This window comes from Rhinatrema bivittatum, chromosome 3, assembly GCF_901001135.1.
Source record: "Rhinatrema bivittatum chromosome 3, aRhiBiv1.1, whole genome shotgun sequence".
Classification (NCBI taxonomy): domain Eukaryota; kingdom Metazoa; phylum Chordata; class Amphibia; order Gymnophiona; family Rhinatrematidae; genus Rhinatrema; species Rhinatrema bivittatum.
This window is the reverse complement of record NC_042617.1, coordinates 139,591,798-139,612,962: the sequence shown is the minus strand read 5'-3', so window position 1 is coordinate 139,612,962 and position 21,165 is coordinate 139,591,798. Positions and strand designations below refer to the sequence as shown.

General features: G+C 43.1%; 1 protein-coding gene across 1 annotated transcript in view; it reads left to right on the top strand.

Annotated features, from left to right (window-relative positions):
* The window catches only part of KIZ (kizuna centrosomal protein), a 340,495-nt gene that overhangs the window by 286,834 nt on the left and 32,496 nt on the right, over positions 1–21,165 (top strand). Inside the window, 1 exon segment of the mRNA XM_029596786.1 lies at positions 12,111–12,151. Within this exon segment, the coding sequence (XP_029452646.1) occupies positions 12,111–12,151 (41 nt within the window).

Sequence of the window (21,165 nt, the reverse complement as noted above, 5' to 3'; positions counted from 1 at the left end):
TACACACTGTTGGGTACATTTGGTGCATGTTTGGACATCCTCAGCTCGGTACTCACCCATATGTGAGGACTACTATCCTGCTTGTCCTGTGAGAAAGCAAGTGTTGCTTACCTGTAACAGGTGTTCTCAAAGGAGAGCAGGATGTTAGTCCTCACGAAACCCGCCGCCCCGCAGTGTTGGGTTCGTAACGTTTTGTTGTTTTATTTTTTCGGCACTGCTTGTAGCTATCAAATAAGACTGAAAGGGGACCCCTGCTGGCTGCAGGGTTAGTGCCATACTGGGCATGCCCAGTAGGGGCCAGTCAAAGTTCTGGAAACTTTGATAGAAGTTTTCCGTGATTGGGCTCCATCCTGTGATGTCACCCATATGTGAGGACTAACATCCTGCTGTCCTGTGAGAACACCTGTTACAGGTAAGCAACACTTGCTCTCTGTCATAACCGAAGGTGGTTATGTGTTATCACATTTATGTGTGTTTAACCGATACCATTTTTTGAAAGTTTGACTGAATATCCATGTTTTGAGCTCTTTTTTAAATGTTTTGATGTTGTTTTGTGAGCTCAGGTAAGCTGGGAGTGAGTTCCATAATTTAGGTCCTGCAATTTAGCTTGCTCTGTTTCTTGTGTTGGATAGTTTAGCTAAGGGAAGTGCTGGTATGACTAGTTGTATTTTACTTGTGGTTCTTGTCGTGCGCTGTGATCTGTGTATCTGTATGATGTTATTGAGGGCGGTGTTATCTGCTTTGTATATTGCATTGTGTAAGATTGCCAGGATTTTGAACTGGTAGCCAGTGTAGACTGTTGAGTACCGGGGTGATGTGGTCTGATTTTTTTTTTTTTTGCCAGTTAGGACTCTAGCTGCAGCATTTTGTAGTAATTGTAGTGGTTTTAAGGTCGTTTTTGGGAGTCCAATCAATAGCGAATTGCAGTAGTCGAGGCTAGTGAGAATAAGCGATTGTAAGACGGTTCTGAAATCTTGGTGGTGAAGCATCGGTTTTAGGTGTTTAAGTATTTGAAGCTTGTGAAAGCCTTCTTTGGTTTTTGTTGCGATGTGTTTTTTGAAGTTGAGTTCATTGTCAACCCATATACCGAGGTCTTTTATGTTGTCTTTTAGTTGGATACAGATGTTATTAATTTGTATGGCATGGTTGGTTTTTGATCTTGATTCTTTTCTTTCTCTCAGAATGCATTCCGTTTTATTCATGTTGAGGCAAAGCTTTAGGTGGTTTAGCATGTTTCTAATTGATTCAAGGTGAGAGGCTGCTAGACTCATTGCATCTTCGATGGTGGAAGTTATCGGTATGTCGTCGGCGTACATATAGAATGTCATACCTAGACCTGAGATGAGTTGGCAGAGAGGGAGTAGGTATATATTAAATAGTGTGGCCGATAGTGTGGAGCCTTGTGGCACTCCTGTTTCAAGTGGGATGGCTTCAGATGAGTTGTTGTTGATGTTGACTTTGAAATATCTGTTTTTGAGGAACGATTTGAACCAGACTGAAAAAAAGAGGTGGAGGAATACTTCTAGTAGCCAAAAAAAACCTCAATCTCAGGCCCTTCAAGACCTGTCCCCACCCCAAGCTCGAAGTTGGCCTATTCAAATCCACCAACCTGCAAATATGCCTTGTATATGCCCCCCCAGGGCCTACTTGAACACGATCCCTCCCCCCTCATTGAAATAGTATCTAACAACATCAACAATGAAAAACCAGCCATTCTACTGGGAGATTTCAATCTCCACGTAGACTCATCTCCACTCTCACCATCCTGTGATACCATACTAGCTGCCCTACATGCCCTAGGCTTCTCCCAAATTATAACCACATCCACTCACAAAGCAGGGCACACCTTAAACCTCATTTTTATCAATTCAAACTTTCAGATCCCCTCACCACCCTCATGCACCACCCTCATGCACCGTACCATGGTCTGACCACTCCCTTATTGAAACCCACCTCTCCATAAACACAACCCCCACCCACAACCAGCCCCAAAAGAACTCTTTCTCATTCCGCAAACCCTGCTCTTCCGAAGAGCTCACCACAGCCCTCACTGACTCCTTAAACAAACTCGACTGCACATCCCCTGATACTGCACTCAACTCTTGGAGCAAACTCTCCCTGGACATAGCTAACTCCTTTTGCCCACTCATCACCCACAAACACACTCCATCTCCCAACAGCAAGCCCTGGTACACTACAGAACTACACCAAATGAAACTCACTCTCAGACAAAAAGAGAGAGCATGGCGCAAAAACCCAACTCTGCAACTCTCCGCATCCTACAAAACATTCCTACATACTTACCGCCTTACCATTCAAAAAACTGAACGCGACTACTATGCCACCAAGATACACCAATACACATTCAACCCCAAGGTCCTTTTCTCTTACGTTGCAGCCCTCACCAAACCCATTACCCCCTCCATCACTGATGATGAAGCCAGCTCCAAATGTCAAGAACTAGCCCAGTACTTTCACAACAAAATAGCCAACATTCTCCTTAGGTTCCCCCACACCACCACTCACCTATCAAACACTCCCTCTCACAATCAACCCCCTCAATCCTCTAAAAGTTCACTCCTCACCATCAACCTCATCTCCTCCAAGGAAATTGAGTCCATCCTCAAAAAAATCAAACCAGCATCCCACCCATCCATACCAACCAAATCCCTACTATCCTTTCCTAACACCATAGCAAAACCCCTAGCAGATATCATCAACTGTTCCCTAGCGTCTGGCTCTGTCCCTGATTCCCTAAAACACGCCATTGTCAAACCCCTTATCAAGAAACCCACCTTGGACCCCAAAGACCCATCAAACTACCGACCTATCTCAAATCTCCCCTTCATTGCAAAAATCTTAGAGAAAGTAGTAAACTCCCAACTGATGGACTATCTCGAAGAAAATAACATCCTTCACTCCTCCCAATTTGGCTTCCGAAAAAACCTGAACACCGAAACCCTCTTACTATCACTCACTGACTCACTCCTCACCGGCCTTGACCATGGACAAAACTACCTCATTGCCTTTCTTGATATATCTGCGGCTTTTGACACGATAAGCCACAACCTACTCATCTCCCGTCTTGCAGACATAGGTATCTCCGGCATAGCACTCCTCTGGTTCAAATCATACCTGACAAACAGACGTTTCTCTGTAAAAATCGGTAATCACGAATCCTCACACTTCACCCTCTCCCAAGGTGTCCTCCAAGGTTCCTCCCTCTCCTCTACCCTTTTCAACATCTACCTCCTCCCCCTCTGTCATCACCTCACTGAACTCTGCCTCAAATTTTACATCTATGCAGATGATGTTCAGATCATCATCCCTCTACGCGAATCTCTAGCTGCCACTATAAGCTACTGGGAGGACTGCCTCACATCCATCAACTCCCTCCTGACATCCCTGCAACTTGCCCTCAACTCGTCAAAAACTGAACTTATACTTATCCACAACCATCAGACCCTCAAATCCATTCCCACAAATGACCCTATGGCCCTCTCTCTCACATCACAACCCGCAGTTCGGAACCTCGGCGTCCTAATTGACCCACTACTTAACCTAAAAAAGCACATTAGCTCAGTACTCAAAGGTGGCTTTTATAAGCTCAACATCATAAAAAAGCTCAAGCCGCTGCTCCATACGCATGACCTTAAAACTGTCATCCAAGCCACTATGTCATCCAAATTAGACTACTGTAACTCGCTGTACCTTGGTCTCCCCTACTCTACCATTAAACCCTTACAGATCCTCCAAAATGCCACTGCAAGGATAATTAGCAACGCTAAAAAAACAGACCATATAACCCCTATCCTAAAAGACCTGCATTGGCTTCCCATCCCATCACGCATACTCTTCAAATCACTCACTATCATACATAAAGCTTTATACAATGATAACTCCACTTGGCTCAGTGAACCCCTCCGTTTCACACAATCCGCCCGCCCCACCAGAACAAACCACAAATTTACCCTACAAGTCCCACCCCTTAAAAGGGCCCGACTAACTTCAACCAGAGACCGCGCCCTCTCAATTGCAGGCCCAACCCAATGGAATGCACTGCCCTCAAACCTCCGCCAGGAATCATGCCCAAATAAATTCTGCAAAATGCTAAAAACCTGGCTTTTCCACCAAGCCTTTCCGGATTAGCAATCTTCCCTCTCCCTGCTCCCCCTTTAAATAATTGCCCCCCTTCCTTCCCCCCTGTAAATAGCCACCCATTCATACCTCCCCTCACCCCAGTCCACAAAATGCAAAAATCCTGGCTTTTCCACCAAGACTTTCCAGAATAGCAATCTTTCCTCTCCCTGCTCCCCCCTTAAACAATTGCCCCCCCCCTTCCTTCCTTCCCCCCTGTAAATAGCCACCCAATTTTATACCTCCCCTCACCCCAGTTCTGTGTAAATAGCTCCTCTTACCGCGCCCCCATTGTTAACTATTGCCTCGGGCTCCCTGTTAGAGCCCTCTCTAACTCTTGTTTTTGCTGGTTATCCACCCCCACTTCCCCGTTCTATGTATTTTCTACCTGCTGTTATAATGTAAACCGACATGATGTGTATTTTAATGTCGGTATAGAAAAACTGTTAAATAAATAAATAAATAAACAGTCTAGAGTTTTGCCAGCAAGACCTATGCTTGCAAGTCTTGATATTAGACTTTTGTGGTCTACTGTGTCGAACGCAGCCGAGAGGTCCAGTAGGATTAGTAAATGGCTTAGTTTATTATCGAAGCCTCTTAGTATATTATTTGATAGGATGAGTAACAGGGTTTCTGTGGAGTGGTTTTTTCTAAAATCGTGTTGAGCAGGATGTTATTGGTTTCGAGGTGTTCGTTGAGCTGTTTCAGGGCCGCTTTCTCTGTCAGTTTTTCCAGTAGGGGTAGGTTGGAGATTGGATGGTAGTTCAGATCGTCTGGGTCTAGGTTCTTCCTCTTTAATATTGGTTTAATTGTTGCAGTTTTTAATTTGACTGCTAGCTCACCTTCTTCGAGAGATTTATTAATGATTGCTGCTATTGTTGGGGCTATGTATATTGTGCTATTTCCTTTAGCTCTCGTGTTGGGATTATGTCTAGATCATGACGTGCTGGGTTTATTTTTTTTATCATTTTTTCCATTTCTGTGAATGAGATTGGTTCGAAATTAGACCATGGTATTATATTTGGGTTTGAAATTTGTTCTGAGAGCAGGGAATTGCTGATGGCTCCAGTGATTTTACTTATCTTGTGTTTGAAAAACATGGCAAGATCTTGGCTTAGCTTTTTGGATGCATTTATGGGGGGGTTGTTGTTTTCAGATATGAGGTTGTTGACTAAGTTGTATAGAGATTTGGAGTTATTGGTTGACTTTTTGATCTTAAGACTATAGTAGTCCCATTTAGTGTTTAGAATCATTTTTTTATAAATGGCGAGTTGTGTGCGATATCTTTGCTGCGTCAAGGGACATTTGTCTTTTTACCATTCCTTTTCTTTTTTCCTGAGGTTGGATTTCGTTATTTTTAGTTGTGAGTTGTACCATGGGTTGTTTTTTTTCTCTATTGTTCTTTATCTGTTTTAATTTCTCAGGGTTTATATTGTTTGCAGTTTCTTCAGTAAGTTGGAACCATGAATGAATGGCGTTGTTTATGTTGAAGAGATCAAGATTTGCTAATTGTTTTCCTAATTCTTGTTGGAGACTGTTGGTTTGGAAGGGTGGTCTGTATTTGAAATATGATGATTCATTTGTTTTTGCATTGTTGCTGAAGTTTGCTTGAGTCTTACGTTGCAGGTGGTAGTGATCGGACCAAGGGACTGGTTTATATATTATTGATGTGTCTGAGAAGAAGTGGTTCGTGAAGATTAGGTCCAATGTGTGGCGCGCTTTATGTGTGGGGTTGTTCACTTGTTGGTTTAGGTTTAGACTTGATAGCATGTCTAGCTAGCATGGTTTGGCAGTTTTGCAATCTGGGGCTGGTGTCTGTGTGAAGATTGAAATCACCAAGTATAACTGTCTGCTTTTTTATACTGATGTTTGATATTAGGAATTCTAAGAGAGGGGAGATTTCATTTTCCAGAAGTTTGGGCGGGCAGTAAACTAGGCATATTTGTAGGTTTTCTGAGTCAAAAAGGGAGATTTCGTAATGTTTTGGAAGATGGTGCAGGATTATTTTAATTGAAAACTGTTTTTTTATGATTAGGAGTAATCCTCCACCTCTGCGAGACTTGCGTGGGATTGAAAAAATGTTGTATTCATTGTTGTTAAGTTGGTTCGTTAATACTTGATCAGTATTTTTAAACCCGGTTTCTGTAATTGCTATGAAGTCGGGTTTTTTTTCTTGTAGAATGTCGGAGATTAACAAGAATTTTTTGGTTAGGGATTGTGCGTTTATAAGAAAGAAGGTGAGGTAAAACATGTTTTTGATAAACTTGTTGATGGGGATATTTATCAAGTATCTGTTTCTTTTCTGATTAGACATGTTGGTGCTGTCTGATGGTGATGGTTTTGTGGTAGGTGGATTTCTTTCTGATCTCGTTATTGTTGTTTGTTTTAAATTGTGAAGAGGCAGAGGGTTTGTTGGATGAGTGATTCTGAATGTGTGCTGGAGGAATCAGGATGAGTCTGCTGGATGAGTGTTGGTGGCTGTTGGATGGGTCTGCGCTGTTGGTGGTTGCTGGATAAATGTTTGCTGGAGGAAACAGAATGAGTTTACCAGATGAGTACAGGAGGTTGCTGGATGAGTGCTGGAGGCTGCTGGATGAGTGCTGGAGGCTGCTGGATGGGTGGTGGAAGATATCAAGGTGAATCTTAGAGGATGCTGGTTGATTGTTGGAGTATGTTGGATGAGTGCTGGAGGCTGCTGGATGAGTGCTGGAGGCTGCTGGATGAGTGCTGGAGGCTGCTGGATGAGTGCTGGAGGCTGCTGGATGAGTGCAGGAGGCTGCTGGATGAGTGCTGATGGAGGTTGGATGAATGCTGGAAGCTATCGGGAGGGATGCTGGAGGATGTTGTCAGCGGTTGAATGCGTGCTTGTTGAATGCTGATGGCTGTTGGATGGAATTTGGTGTTAGAACGCTAGTCGCAGGTTAGGATTGAGAGTGTCCGCAGATGGGAGAGGTCTTGGTCCTGTGGCTCACCAAGGGGCGCACTAAGGGGCAGGCCCCTTAGGTCGCGCTCCTTCGGGCGCGCGACGCCGCTGGGAGCCGCACTCGTTTAAAGTGACTCAGTCTGGCCTCTGATTGGCCTAGTTCCTTTTAGGGGCGCGGCTTTACTCACGGCGTGCTGAGTGAGGCTTTTCTGTGCCGGTTCTACTGTTCTCTCCCTCTCTCCTCTTCTGTTTTGCTTCGTACGGTTCGCCAGACCCCCTGCATGGCTCACCGAATGGCAAGCGGGCTCTTGATCTGCATGGACCGCATGAGCCCAGGCAGGAAGGGTGAGGTTGGTGCTGGGAGCGGGAGGGAGTCGAAAAGGGACGCCACTGGGAGCCGCGCTCATTTCAACACAACCCTTAGTAACACGCTTTATGAGAGGCTTGCTCCACTTAAAACCTCCACTGCTCCCTCTGGCCCCTGCCTGGGACCTTAACGTAGTTTTGGGATGGCTAATGAAACCTCCGTTTGAGCTTCTCCACTCTTGTGATCTTCGTTATCTTACGTGGAAAGTAGTTTTCCTTCTCGCTATCACATCCACTTGCATAGTTAGTGAGTTGCAGGCATTAGTTACTTACCCGCCTTATACTAAAATTCTGCATGACAGGGTAGTGCCCTGCACACACCCTAAATTTTTACTGAAGGTAGTGTCGGAATTTCATATTAACCAATCTATTACCTACCTACCTTTTTTCCCAGGCCCCATTCGAACCCAGGAGAACAGGCTCTGCATTCTTTGGACTGCAAACGTGCCCTAGCCTTCTATTTAGACCGCACGTCAGCCCACAGGAAATCCACTCAATTGTTTGTTTCTTTCGATACTATCAAATTGGGTAATCCTGTGGGAAAGCAGACCCTCTCCTCCTGGTTAACGGACTGCATTTCTTTTTGCTACCAGCAAGCAGGCATTCCACTGCAAGACCATGTAAAAGCACACTCTCTCAGGGCCATGGTGACACCAGTAGCCCACCTTCGTTCGGTGCCACTTCCTGACATATGCAAGGCTGCTACCTGGAGTTCTCTCCATACCTTTGCAGTCCATTATTGCTTAGATAAGGCTGGCAGGCAAAATTCCATCTTTGGCCAGTCTATTCTACGCAACTTGTTTTCAGTTTAACTTCCCAACATCCTTTCACTGACCCGTTCAGGATGCCCGCCTAACCAAATTTCCATCCCTGTTGTTGTGCCTATTGCACTTCTTTGGGTGCATTTGATGCTTTGCTCGGGCATCCTCAGCTCGGTACTCGCCCATATGTGAGGACTACCATCCTGCTTGTCCTGTGAGAAAGCAGAGTTGCTTACCTGTAACAGTTGTTCTCACAGGACAGCAGGATGTTAGTCCTCACGAAACTCACCCGCCACCACGTGGAGTTAGGTTCATTTACGTTTTCTTATTTTATTTTCGCATGTACTTTTTAGTATAAGACGAGACTGAAGGGGGACCCCTGCTGGATGCAGGGTCAGTGCATTGCTGGGCATGCCCAGTAGGTGCCCAGTAGGTGCCAGACAAAGTTCTAGAAACTTTGACAAAAGTGTTCCGTGATTGGGCTCCATCCTGATGATGTCACCCATATGTGAGGACTAACATCCTGCTGTCCTGTGCGAACACCTGTTACAGGGTAAAGCATAAACATTGGCAAGTTAAATGTAAGACATTGATAAGACAGGCTAAGAGAGAATTTGAAAAGAAGTTGGCTGCAGAGGCAAAAACTAACAGTAAAAACTTTTTAAAATATATCCAAAGCAGAAAGCCTGTGAGGGAGTCAGTTGGACCGTTAGATGATCGAGGGGTTAAAGGGGCACTTAGAGAAGATAAGGCCATCGCGGAAAGATTAAATGATTTCTTTGCTTCAATGTTTACTGAAGAGGATGTTGGGGAGGTACCCGTAATGGAGAAGGTTTTCATGGGTAATGATTCAGATGGACTGAATCAAATCACGGTGAACCTAGAAGATGTGGTAGGCCTGATTGACAAACTGAAGAGTAGTAAATCACCTGGACCGGATGGTATACACCCCAGAGTTCTGAAGGAACTAAAAAATGAAATTTCAGACCTATTAGTAAAAATTTGTAACTTATCGTTAAAATCATCCATTGTACCTGAAGACTGGAGGATAGCAAATGTAACCCCAATATTTAAAAAGGGCTCCAGGGGCGATCCGGGAAACTACAGACCAGTTAGCCTGACTTCAGTACCAGGAAAAATAGTGGAAAGTGTTCTAAACATCAAAATCACAGAACATATAGAAAGACAGGGTTTAATGGAACAAAGTCAGCATGGCTTTACCCAGGGCAAGTCTTGCCTCACAAATCTGCTTCACTTTTTGAAGGAGTTAATAAACATGTGGATAAAGGTGAACCGGTAGATATAGTATACTTGGATTTTCAGAAGGCGTTTGACAAAGTTCCTCATGAGAGGCTTCTAGGAAAAGTAAAAAGTCATGGGATGGGTGGCGATGTCCTTTCGTGGATTGCAAACTGGCTAAAAGACAGGAAACAGAGAGTAGGATTAAATGGGCAATTTTCTCAGTGGAAGGGAGTGAACAGTGGAGTGCCTCAGGGATCTGTATTGGGACCCTTACTTTTCAATATATTTATAAATGATCTGGAAAGAAATACGACGAGTGAGATAATCAAATTTGCAGATGACACAAAATTGTTCAGAGTAGTTAAATCACAAGCAGATTGTGATAAATTGCAGGAAGACCTTGTGAGACTGGAAAATTGGGCATCCAAATGGCAGATGAAATTTAATGTGGATAAGTGCAAGGTGATGCATATAGGGAAAAATAACCCATGCTATAATTACACAATGTTGGGTTCCATATTAGGTGCTATAACCCAAGAAAGAGATCTAGGTGTCATAGTGGATAACACATTGAAATCGTCGGTACAGTGTGCTGCGGCAGTCAAAAAAGCAAACAGAATGTTGGGAATTATTAGAAAGGGAATGGTGAATAAAACGGAAAATGTCATAATGCCTCTGTATCGCTCCATGGTGAGACCGCACCTTGAATACTGTGTACAATTCTGGTCGCCGCATCTCAAAAAAGATATAATTGCGATGGAGAAGGTACAGAGAAGGGGAATGGAACAACTCTCCTATGAGGAAAGACTAAAGAGGTTAGGACTTTTCAGCTTGGAGAAGAGACGACTGAGGGGGGATATGATAGAGGCGTTTAAAATCATGAGAGGTCTAGAACGGGTAGATGTGAATCGGTTATTTACTCTTTCGGATAGTAGAAAGACTAGGGGGCACTCCATGAAGTTAGCATGGGGCACATTTAAAACTAATCGGAGAAAGTTCTTTTTTACTCAACGCACAATTAGACTCTGGAATTTGTTGCCGGAGGATGTGGTTAGTGCAGTTAATATAGCTGTGTTTAAAAAAGGATTGGATAAGTTCTTGGAGGAGAAGTCCATTACCTGCTATTAAGTTCACTTAGAGAATAGCCACTGCCATTAGCAATGGTTACATGGAATAGACTTAGTTTTTGGGTACTTGCCAGGTTCTTATGGCCTGGATTGGCCACTGTTGGAAACAGGATGCTGGGCTTGATGGACCCTTGGTCTGACCCAGTATGGCATTTTCTTATGTTCTTATGTAAGCAACTCTGCTGTTTCCTTTAATAAAATGCTAATATGACCCTTTTTTGCCCACATGTTTTCTAACTAACTCTGAATCTTATTAGCAATCCTCCTTAAAGGTAAATTTCACTGGAAAACATTTAGTGGTCACCAAGTTTTCCATACCTTTCAGTGTTTGCTTCATCATCTCTGTTTCTAAAGGTAATGAACCAAATACAGGTTCTACACCTTTGTGCTTGGCTTAAGTTTGTGAACCTTTGAGAGAGAACCTCAGAAGAGGCAAGAACAAAACATGGTGATTATCATGAACCATTGAATTTTTATTATGTGACGTCTCGGGGAGGATTAAACATGATGGGGTCACACGTTATCTGGCTAAATGCTGGTTTTTCAATATTTCCCTATTATGTAGGGGAGTTCAGCGGCATTCTAGGGCAGAATTTAGCTGATTAAGTTATCCAGCTAACTCTAGTCATGTCATAGAGTAGTTCTAAAGATAGCAGAATAAACATATCAAGCAATCTTTAAGATAACCAGCTACATTCAATAGTGCAGCTGCACCACTGAATAACCCTCCAGTGTTAGTTGGACAAATTTATCCAGCTAACTTTGTAATCTGGCCAGTGACTGATGATTACCCTTGATAATTTTAAGTTAATATGCCTTCTGAAAGCAACATTTATATCAAGAGTTCCAGTTCACTTTCATGTTCTTTGCTTATTTTTTTCATAAAAAGTACTTTTGTAAAATTGTGGTTTTTATCTTTATTTTCTTTTCTTTAAAATGGAGTTTTAAACTGTACAATGGCATATTTTTCTGATTTGTTTTTTTATCAGTCGGAATTTATTTCCAAATCCACTTAGATTTCTTTTCACTAAAAATGGGTGAAACATTTTTTAAAATATTCATATTTGATTTTAGCACTTAGGCTTGTCGATTCAACAGATAATTCTCCTACATCATTGCCCTGGCATGACTATTTGAATTCACCAACACAATACACATGCTCCTCACAAAAGATCAAAATGATTTCTGCTTCTTTGACAGATTCAAAAGAGTCTGTGATGCACTAGACACAGTCATTTAACAGAAAACAGAAATGCAACTGCATATGCATCAAGGTAGATGAAAGGCTGAAGGTCTACGCATTTACATAGGTGATGCCATGGGAACCCAATAGCTAGGTTTTAAGAATACTTTTGCAGTCATCCGTGCAAGATTTTCTTCATTTTTACAGCTCTTAAGCAGAAGTCAGTGGGTTAAAGTTTTAAGTACTTGTACAAAAGATGCAATGTGGCAGTTTCAAGACTATTTGCAGGCTAAGCTATCAATGAAACAGTTATAATGTGTTGCTTTCACAAGTATATCAATTCCTGTGGGCTTTTTTTTTTTGTCTTACAGGAATGAAGACAAATGGAACGTGATGAATAAAACATCTAAAGGTGAGAAAATTAAAACAAGACTGCTTTCATAGCTCTCATAAGGCATACTGGTTGGCAAGCTAAAATGGCAATCAGGGCTCAATTTTGTCCTAGATCTGTAACAGTGACAAAAAAAATTATATTGAAAAAAGGAAGGCATGTTTTTTGCAGTGCAAACATTTGGTTTTTGTGACTGTTTTCTAACATTGATCTGAAGAAGAAAAACATAAAAGTTCTTAGTTTGGATCTGTGCAATATTAATAAATTAATTTGTGCGAATCTAAACAACATTATACCAGGAGGGTTCTGATGACCTAAAAATAGACTGGTAAAACTGGTCATTTCCTTCAGGCTCATGTTATAAAATTTGAGAATTTACATGTATAAAAATTGAAAAAATGCATGTGTAACATTTCCTCTTAAAAATGATAAAGATTAGGAGCATAAATATATGTGCAGAGCAGATGTTATACTGGTGCAATGTGACCTCAATGATTGTAGTCCCCAGTGGAAAGTCATCTACAAATCAACTACCTAGAGCTGCAAGCCATTCACTTTGCTTTCAGAGCTTTCTCTCATCTCCTGTCTGGAAAGAGAATCTTAATCCAGATGGACAACCAAGTGACCATGTTCTATATAAACAGGAAGGTACAAGTGCTTATGCTGTCTGCCAGAAGGCCATCGGAGTCTGGTCATGGGCAAGACAGCACAATGACCATCTCCAGGCAACATACCTTCTGTGAATCCAGAATACATTTGTAGGCTGCTTCAGTAGATGGTTATTACAGCATGAGTGTGTTTTAGTTTAGAGAGTCATGGATGACTTGTTCAGTGACTGGAGAAAGCTGGTAATCGACATGTTTGTTTGCCTCAGAAGTCAACAATAAAATTAAAAATTACTGCACCATGAATCTGAGCAGCTACAGATCAGCTGATGCTTTTCTGCTAAACTGGACCATTGGTCTACTCTGTTTTATTTTTTTAAAATTATGTATTTTATTTTAAATTTATATTTCATCTTTCATGACTTGAAAGCAGATTACATTCAGGAACTGTAGTTATTTCCCTCTCCCTAGAGGGCTCACAATCTAAGTGTACCCACTGATTGCTCTAATCACCAGTACTGTCTAGAACAGGGGTGGGCAATTCCAGTCCTCGAGGGCCGAGAACCAGTCGGGTTTTCAGGATATCCCTAATGAATATGCATAAAATAGATCTGCATACACCTGAGGTAGAGTGTATGCAAATCTCGCTCATGCATATTCATTAGGGATATCCTGAAAAACCGACTAGTTCGCAGCCCTCGAGGACTGGAATTGCCCACCCCTGGTCTAGAAAGTACTTCGAGACAAGGAGAAGATATTCCTCATTGCACCAGTCTGCCCTGGAAAATGTGTCCATCTCTAGTTCTATCAGCTCAGTTTTTGCTTCTGTTGAAGATATCTCAGATTCTAATCACACAGGAAGATGGCAGACTCTTAACATTCCAGCCTTCTGTTGTGGGTCCCGGCCGCGCTTACTCACGGTCAGACCCCCCTACCTCCTCCACGTTGCTGGCACAGGGTCCCCATCTTGGTGGGCAGCAGCACACGGGCCGCGGTGCGACTGCTTCTGGACATCAGGGAGCAGCGTCGGGAGGGACGCGGCAAGCCCCACCTCTTAAAAGGGCCGCGACGCCAAGAGCAGGCCGGCCCCAGAAGATGACATCATCAGCCAGGGAGATTTAAACTCCCTCTGAGGAATGGAAGACGCCTTTGCAACAGGTTCCAGAGGTTGTCTGCTGTTCTTCTAGCTTTCCTGTCTTCTGGCTTGATTCGGATTGGATTTGGACCTTGTTGCTCGCCGCCTGCCTTGGACCTTTGCCTGGATTTGGATTTCGTTGTTTCGCTGCCTGCCCCGACCTGTGGTTTGGATTATCTGTCTTCTGGCCCCGACTCGGATTGGAACTCGGACTGTGTTGTTTGCCGCCTGCCTTGGACCCTTGCCTGGAACTCGGACTGTGTTGTTTGCCGCCTGCCTTGGACCCTTGCCTGGAACTCGGACTGTGTTGTTTGCAGCCTGTCTTGGACCCTTGCCTGGAACTCGGACTGTGTTGCTTGCCGTCTACCTGGGGACTCCTTGCCGGATTGTGCTGCAGTATATTCCACCCTCCAGAGATGAGCACACCTAGACGCTATTGGTGGGTATCATCCCTCGTCCCGGTCCAAGGATCCACTACCATAACACCTTCCATTCCTGGTTCTCACAGTGTAGATGTTATGCGTGCAGTAATCTATTCCTTACTCCTTCTGAAGGAGGTAGAGGATATGCTGATTTCAGTTAGAAAGCCCTCAACCAGATGATCCTACAGTTTCATATGGAAGAAGCTTTTGGCTTGGTGTGGGACCAGCCATCTAAATCCCTGCTATGGCCTAAGGGAATTGCTTCAGTATCTGTTCTTTTTCTAGTCCTCAGGCATTAGCAACTCTTCAGTCAAGGTTCATCTCAGTGTCATTATGGTGTATCACAAGCAGGTGGAAAGGATTCTGATCTTTCTAACCTTTGGTATCAAAATTCATGAAAGGATTGTGGCATTCCAGACCAGTCAGTAAACCTCAAGTGTTTTGAGACCTTAATATAGTCTTAATTCAATTCATGACACCCCTTTCATACCACTCAAGTAGATGAGCTTGAAATTTTTACCTTGGAAGTGTTGTTTCATGTGGCCATCACTTAGGTATAAAGAGTGAGTTACAGGGTTTGGTTTCATATTCACCAGACTTTCAGTTTTTTCCCGATATGGTATTCTTCATTACTCACCTAAATCTATTTTGCTACCTATCTGGAGGATTTATCATTTTGCTATAATAGCAAATGATCGCCCATGGGGAAAAAAGGAGTGGGGGGTGATAGTGAGCAGGTGGCCGCATCGTGGTGGTGTGTTTTCACCACCTCGGTTGCAGCCACGCTGCACTTTATCACCCCTGTAGCGCTAATGAAATAGCTGTAGCTATTTCCAGCACTAATGTGAGCGATAATGTGTGATACATTATCGTCCGCAGCGCTATAAGCCCCTAACTTTTCTTAACCCCACCTAAACCCTGCTCAAACTCCTCCCCTTTCCCTAATTTGAATTTTCAACTTGCGAAGTGATAATGGCCCATTGCAATTTGAAAAATGACTCTTTTCTTTCCAAGACCACATGTGCACAAAGGAGAATGGGCTCGTCACTTCTTGGACTGTAAGATAGCCCTTTTGAATGTACCTAAAGAGATCTCAACTTCCCTGTCAGGCTTCTCAACTATTTGTGTCCTTTAATCCCTTTGATTGTGAATGGCAGTTGCTAAATAACTTTATCCAGTTGGCTAGCAGACTGCGTAGGACCTTGTATGCATTGGCTGGCTTCTTAGATTATAGACTCTATCAAAGCTCTTCAAGCGACTTCAGTGAATTATCTCAGAGATGAAATATGCAAAACTGCTATTTGGTCATATGTGCATCTTCATGTCCCATTACTGTTTAGACAGCATGTCCCAAAGAGACAGTGACTTTGGACCAGCTGTTCTGTGCAGCTTGTTAACCCAGTAGTCCACTGTCCAACAGGTGGGGCCAGGTTGTCGTTAAATAAGTGCTTCCACAGTTCAACCCTCGGCATGGCACTCCCCATGTATAATGGCTAATACATGCCTTCTTGACAATGAAGAAAGCAAATTAGCTTACCTGTAAAATAAAGTTCTCTGTAGACAGCAGGATAAATTAGCCATTCTTTATAACTGCCCATCTTCCTGGAGAGTTGACTATCTTGCTAACGCTTAAACTCTGGAAGAGACTGAGGAGCTCACTAGGCAGCATGTGTGCAGAACTCCAGTGTGTGTTCATTCTGAGCTCTGAGAGCTGGGTCCATGTTGATATTGTTGGATGAAGTCACCCATGTGTAATTGCTAAATTATTTCTGCTAAATTTCTTTTGCAGGTAAGCAAACGTGGGATCCAGCTGTTTCCATGTTTTTATGTTATCAGGATGATGCATTCCACTCCTTGAACTTAGGTTCTGCTTCTCTATTTATTTCTCTCTCAATTATTGACAAAATATTGTCAGAAATGAATAGAGTAAAATTATTTGAAATATATCCTTTTGGCTTGCTTGGATTAGCCCACGTTTATATGCATTTTGCTACATGCTTACATGCCATTATCTGCCATTTGCTACATGCTTACATGCCATTATCTGCATTTGCTACATGCTTACATGCCATTATCTGCCATTTCTGCCTCTTATGGTAGCAGTATCCAGGATGTTCTCGGGCATTGATGGCTGTGATTCCCTGCACTATGATTTGGTGAGAGAGGTAACAGTGGTGGAGCTGCTTGGCAATAGTGATCATAATATGATCAAATTTGAATTAATGACTGGAAGGGGGACAGTATGCTGCCTCAAAGGGTGGTGGGGTGCCAGGATCCAGGAGTGGTTTTATTGCCAAATGGGAAGAGTTTGGGAGGAAGGAGCGGGGCTTTGCCACGGACCTTTAATTTTTAAAATGTTCAGTTTTTTTCTTTGGTTGCCTCAAGGGTTAGTGACAATGGGAGAGATGGAAGTGGGGTTATTCAGTTCCATTGGCCCCTTTAAATCATGGCTCCAGGAGCATAAAGACATATGATATCCATGCATGCAAATCACTTGCAAAGAAGGTCATTGGAATGTATCTGGGCAGGGAGATGCAAAATATCATGTATATTGTGCGATATACAAGATACTGCGCACGATTTACTGGACTAGGACTAAAACCTGGTCGTTATTCACAATGTAAACTGACATGAAGTGAAAAACTAATGTTCAGTATATAAAAATGTTAAATAAATAAAATAAAATAATGCAACTTCATGAATGACCCAGTTAGTAAGCTGGATAAGTGTATGACTACTATTCAGCTTTCCTAAAGTTAGCTGGATAAACTTATCTGGCTAATTATAAAATAGAATAGCGCTATTGTGCCTCTGAATATCTCAAACAAGTTAGTCAGGTAAGTTTATCTTATTATCTTGTGCAGCCGGATAATGGCTGAATATTGACCCCACTGTTTTGAGCATTATTTGTCTTAGTAGACTGTCTTTTATGATGTTTCACCTGGCTTATTTTTACTATTTGTAAGTATTTGAAGTATTCTGGATTTTCATATTCATCAGTGCATCCCTGCAGTTTTGTTTGTCTTAAAATTCTGGATAAGGTGTTGGAATGATGAATTATTAAAGTAATTTACATTCTTTGTTTTTAACTCTATTTAAGCAAGGTTTTGGCTATTAGTTTTAGATTATTTTTAGTCAATAAAAGTTATCAACAAAAATAGAAAAACTACTTTAGATCAAAAATAAAATCAATTCTATGTACTACAATGGTTGTTTACTCTGTTTGTATAATGCAATAATACTCTTAAAAGCATTATCAATTATGTATTAGTGGACAAGTTATCCAGATAAAGGTAGCCGGATAACTTGACCCAGATATTCAGCGGGATAAACGTCCCACTGAATATACTTGGCTAAATGTATCCAGCTGTCAGAAACAGCTCTGGAGCAGCCAGGAGCAGGTGAGTTTTGACCTTGTTGCCGACAGGGATTTTGTTTGAGTATTGGAGGGTTGGGATGGGGGCTTCAGCCCGGGCAGATGGGGCTGTGGGCACGATGGTTCTGGAGAGGAGCCAGATTGCTAAATAATATTCCAAACAGAGAAGTGGGATGGTGGAGGGCCCGACCTTCGGACCGCAACACTTATACGAATTAAGGAAAGGTTTGGAGGTTAGTGGTTGCACTGTCCAGGGCCATCTTTTACAGTATGTTGCAGAAGGGAGAGACTCAGCCGGTGCCTCTGTGTAATTTGGGAAATACATATTAGCTAGGATCAGCTATCAAGTATCCAATTATCAACAACTCTTCTTTTCTACCTACATATGAGGCACATTTTGGAACAAAAAAGACTGTATACTATGAATCTAGAGGTCCAAATTCAAAAGAACTTAGCCAGCTAACTCAGAAGATGCTGATCTTATGGAAACATTTTGATGTCCTTTTTCATAGTAAGTCCTATGCTTTGGAATGCTCTATCATACAAACTTCAAGCAATGTCACATAATCAGTTTCACAAAAAAATTAGTCAGTTTTATTTTCAGAAGCCTTCCTTTGAGAGGGCATCTGTAGTTTTTCTTGATGTTATAATGTAAGAATTTTAGTGAAGTTTTATTGTTTGTTTAATATGGTATTTCTCAAATTACACAGAGGAACCGGGATAAAAGCCAGATAGTGGCTGCCCCTTCCTCTATAAAGAGCTTGACTCCAGGTTTAGCATGACCATAGGGTGGAAGCTAAGTAAGCAAGTAAATAAGGGTCCTATTCACTTAAGCCAGAGCGGTTGGAAGTGTTAGGGCTGCTGAAATGGCAAAGTGGCAAGTCAAGCAAGTAGTTGGTCTGGCAGGCTATGATTGTAAAGTCCTAACAGCAATGCAGGCATCATGTAGCCATATCTGTCTGGCAAGCTATGCATTCCTCATGTTGACTGTGTCAATCTGCCAAGTAAACGGCAGCTGGGTAGATGAGCCAGTTGCAAAACAAGAAATTAGGGCAATACAGACTGTCTAATGTTGTATTTTGAATTGTGTAAGGTTGAACCTGAGGGAATTACTGTGAGGATAAAATAATCACTGTTTGCCTTTCTTAGCATTCATTTAATAAAGCTGTGATCATTTGTTTGCTTTCTGTGTTTAGTTAAAAGGAAGGAGGTGGAAGGAAAGGATGGTTGTGAAGGAGCAATGGGGGGGGGTTTATATGTTGAGCTAGTCTACAGTATCTATGTTATGCCTTTTACAGAATAAAATTATTAGAGATGTGCAGAGGCAACATTTTTGTTATCCCAAGACAAGCAGGATGCTAGTCCTCACATATGGGTAACATCATTGATGGAGCCCTATTGCGGAAAACTTTCCGTCAAAGTTTCTAGAAACTTTTGACTGGCCCTGTGAGGCCAACGAGCATGCCCAGCATGCCATGATATTCTCTGCCACAGGGGTCTCTCTTCAGTCTTCGTTTTTCCGCCCTGCTGTAGGCATCGCGGAGCAGGAGCCTTGTGAGTTTTTTCTCACAGTATTTTGCTGACTAAAGTCACTTTTTCTCATATATATATTCTCCCACATGGGATCTCTCAGGTTTCCACTGGCTGGTGAGTAATTGTTGTCTCGTTTTACTCTCCGAGTAAAAATATTTTTCTCTCACACTTTCTCCTCATTTCATCGACGGCTGTCGACATTAAAATGGCTACGGGATTTAAAAAATGTCCCATCTGTAATCGGACAATGTCCATTACAGACCCCCACCTTGAGTGTGTTCTTTGTTTGGGGGAAAAACATGATGTCACAACCTGCACTAAATGTGCAGAAATGACTCAGAAGGGACGAAAGGCCCGCCAAGAGAAGATGGAGCATCTATTCCGTCTACAACTTTTGCCATCTCCCTCTACATCGACTAAATTGTCTCCGGCCGGAGTCTCAAAACGAATAATTTTGAAAAAATGTCGTCCGGAAGGGTCGGGGGACCATCCATCGCCGACGTCATCGATAGCATCGACGAAGCCAGTGATGGAACACCGTTCGAAGCACCGTCATCGACATACATCGACACCTGCGGAGCTTCTTTCCCCGGAGGAACCGACCACGAAACAGCCAAGAATTCAGGAAACACCGGTACCTTCGACGCCAGGGCCTTCACCCCATGGAGACGCACCAGTAGTCGAACCTCCACAGGGCTCTGTGGAAGGAGCATCGACACCTCCACTGCCGCTGCGTACAGCTGCTCTGCCTGCACCAGCTGTTCTGCAGGAATTGTCGGATTTCATCCGTCAAGTGGTGCTCCAGGCCTTGAAAGAACAGATGTCTATTCCGGTGCCTTCGCTGATGCCGGTTCCCGAACCGATGCCGGTACCAGTACCGATGCCAGTGGTTCCACCGAAGCTGGTGCCCTCACCAATGCCGGTGCCTGCACCGATGCCGGCACCACAACCTAAGTCGATGCTGAGACGACCATCAATGTCAACGCCGATTCCGTCTTCGATACCAGACCCGATGCCGATGTTACCTGGGGCTCCAGGACATCCTGAGCTTGCGCTGTACCAACTTCTCATGAAAAGATTTGATGAAGTAGTCGGTGCTCTACCATCCATACCACAAGAAGAGGTTCCTGGACGGAGTCCCCTCGATGATCCGCAACCAGGTCCCTCAGGACTTCCTCGTCCACCAAGATCCTCTCCGATATCTCCTCATCAAGACGATCCATATGATACTTGGGATGATGGATATACAGACACTTCCTCTGAAGAATTTATGTCGGATCCTTCACCTCCAGACCAAAGGAAAAAATCTCCACCGGAGGCTTTATCCTTTACGAATTTTGTCCAGGATATGGCGGACACCATACCCTTTCCCTTGGTGATGGAGGAAGATTCTAGGCAGCAAACATTGGAGGTTCTCCAATTTGTGGATCCTCCAAAACTAGTAGCCATACCTGTTCAGGAAGTCCTCCTGGACTTACAGCATCGGCTTTGGGAGCACTCATGCTCAGTACCTGCTGTCAATAAAAGAATGGATACTACTTATTTGGTACAGTCTGTTCCTGGCTACCAAAAGGCACAGCTTCCACACCAATCAGTGGTTGTGGAATCCGCTCAAAAGAAGTCAAAAAGGATAAGGCCGCATTCCTCCACTCCCCCAGGAAAGGATCATAGATTCTTGGATTCTCTGGGAAGAAAGATTTACCAAGGAGCCATGTTAAATACCAGAATTTCATCTTATCAATTATACATGACTCAATATCAATGAAATCTGTGGAAACAGATGCAAGACTTTACAACATCATTACCACAGCAATATCAAGAAGCAGCCCAAGCAATTATTCACAAAGGATTTGAAGCTGGCAAGCACGAAGACCGAGCTGCTTATGATGGATTTGAAATAGCCTCCAGAGTAGCGGCCTCTGCGATAAGTGCAAGATGTTGGGCATGGCTTAAAGCCTCGGACC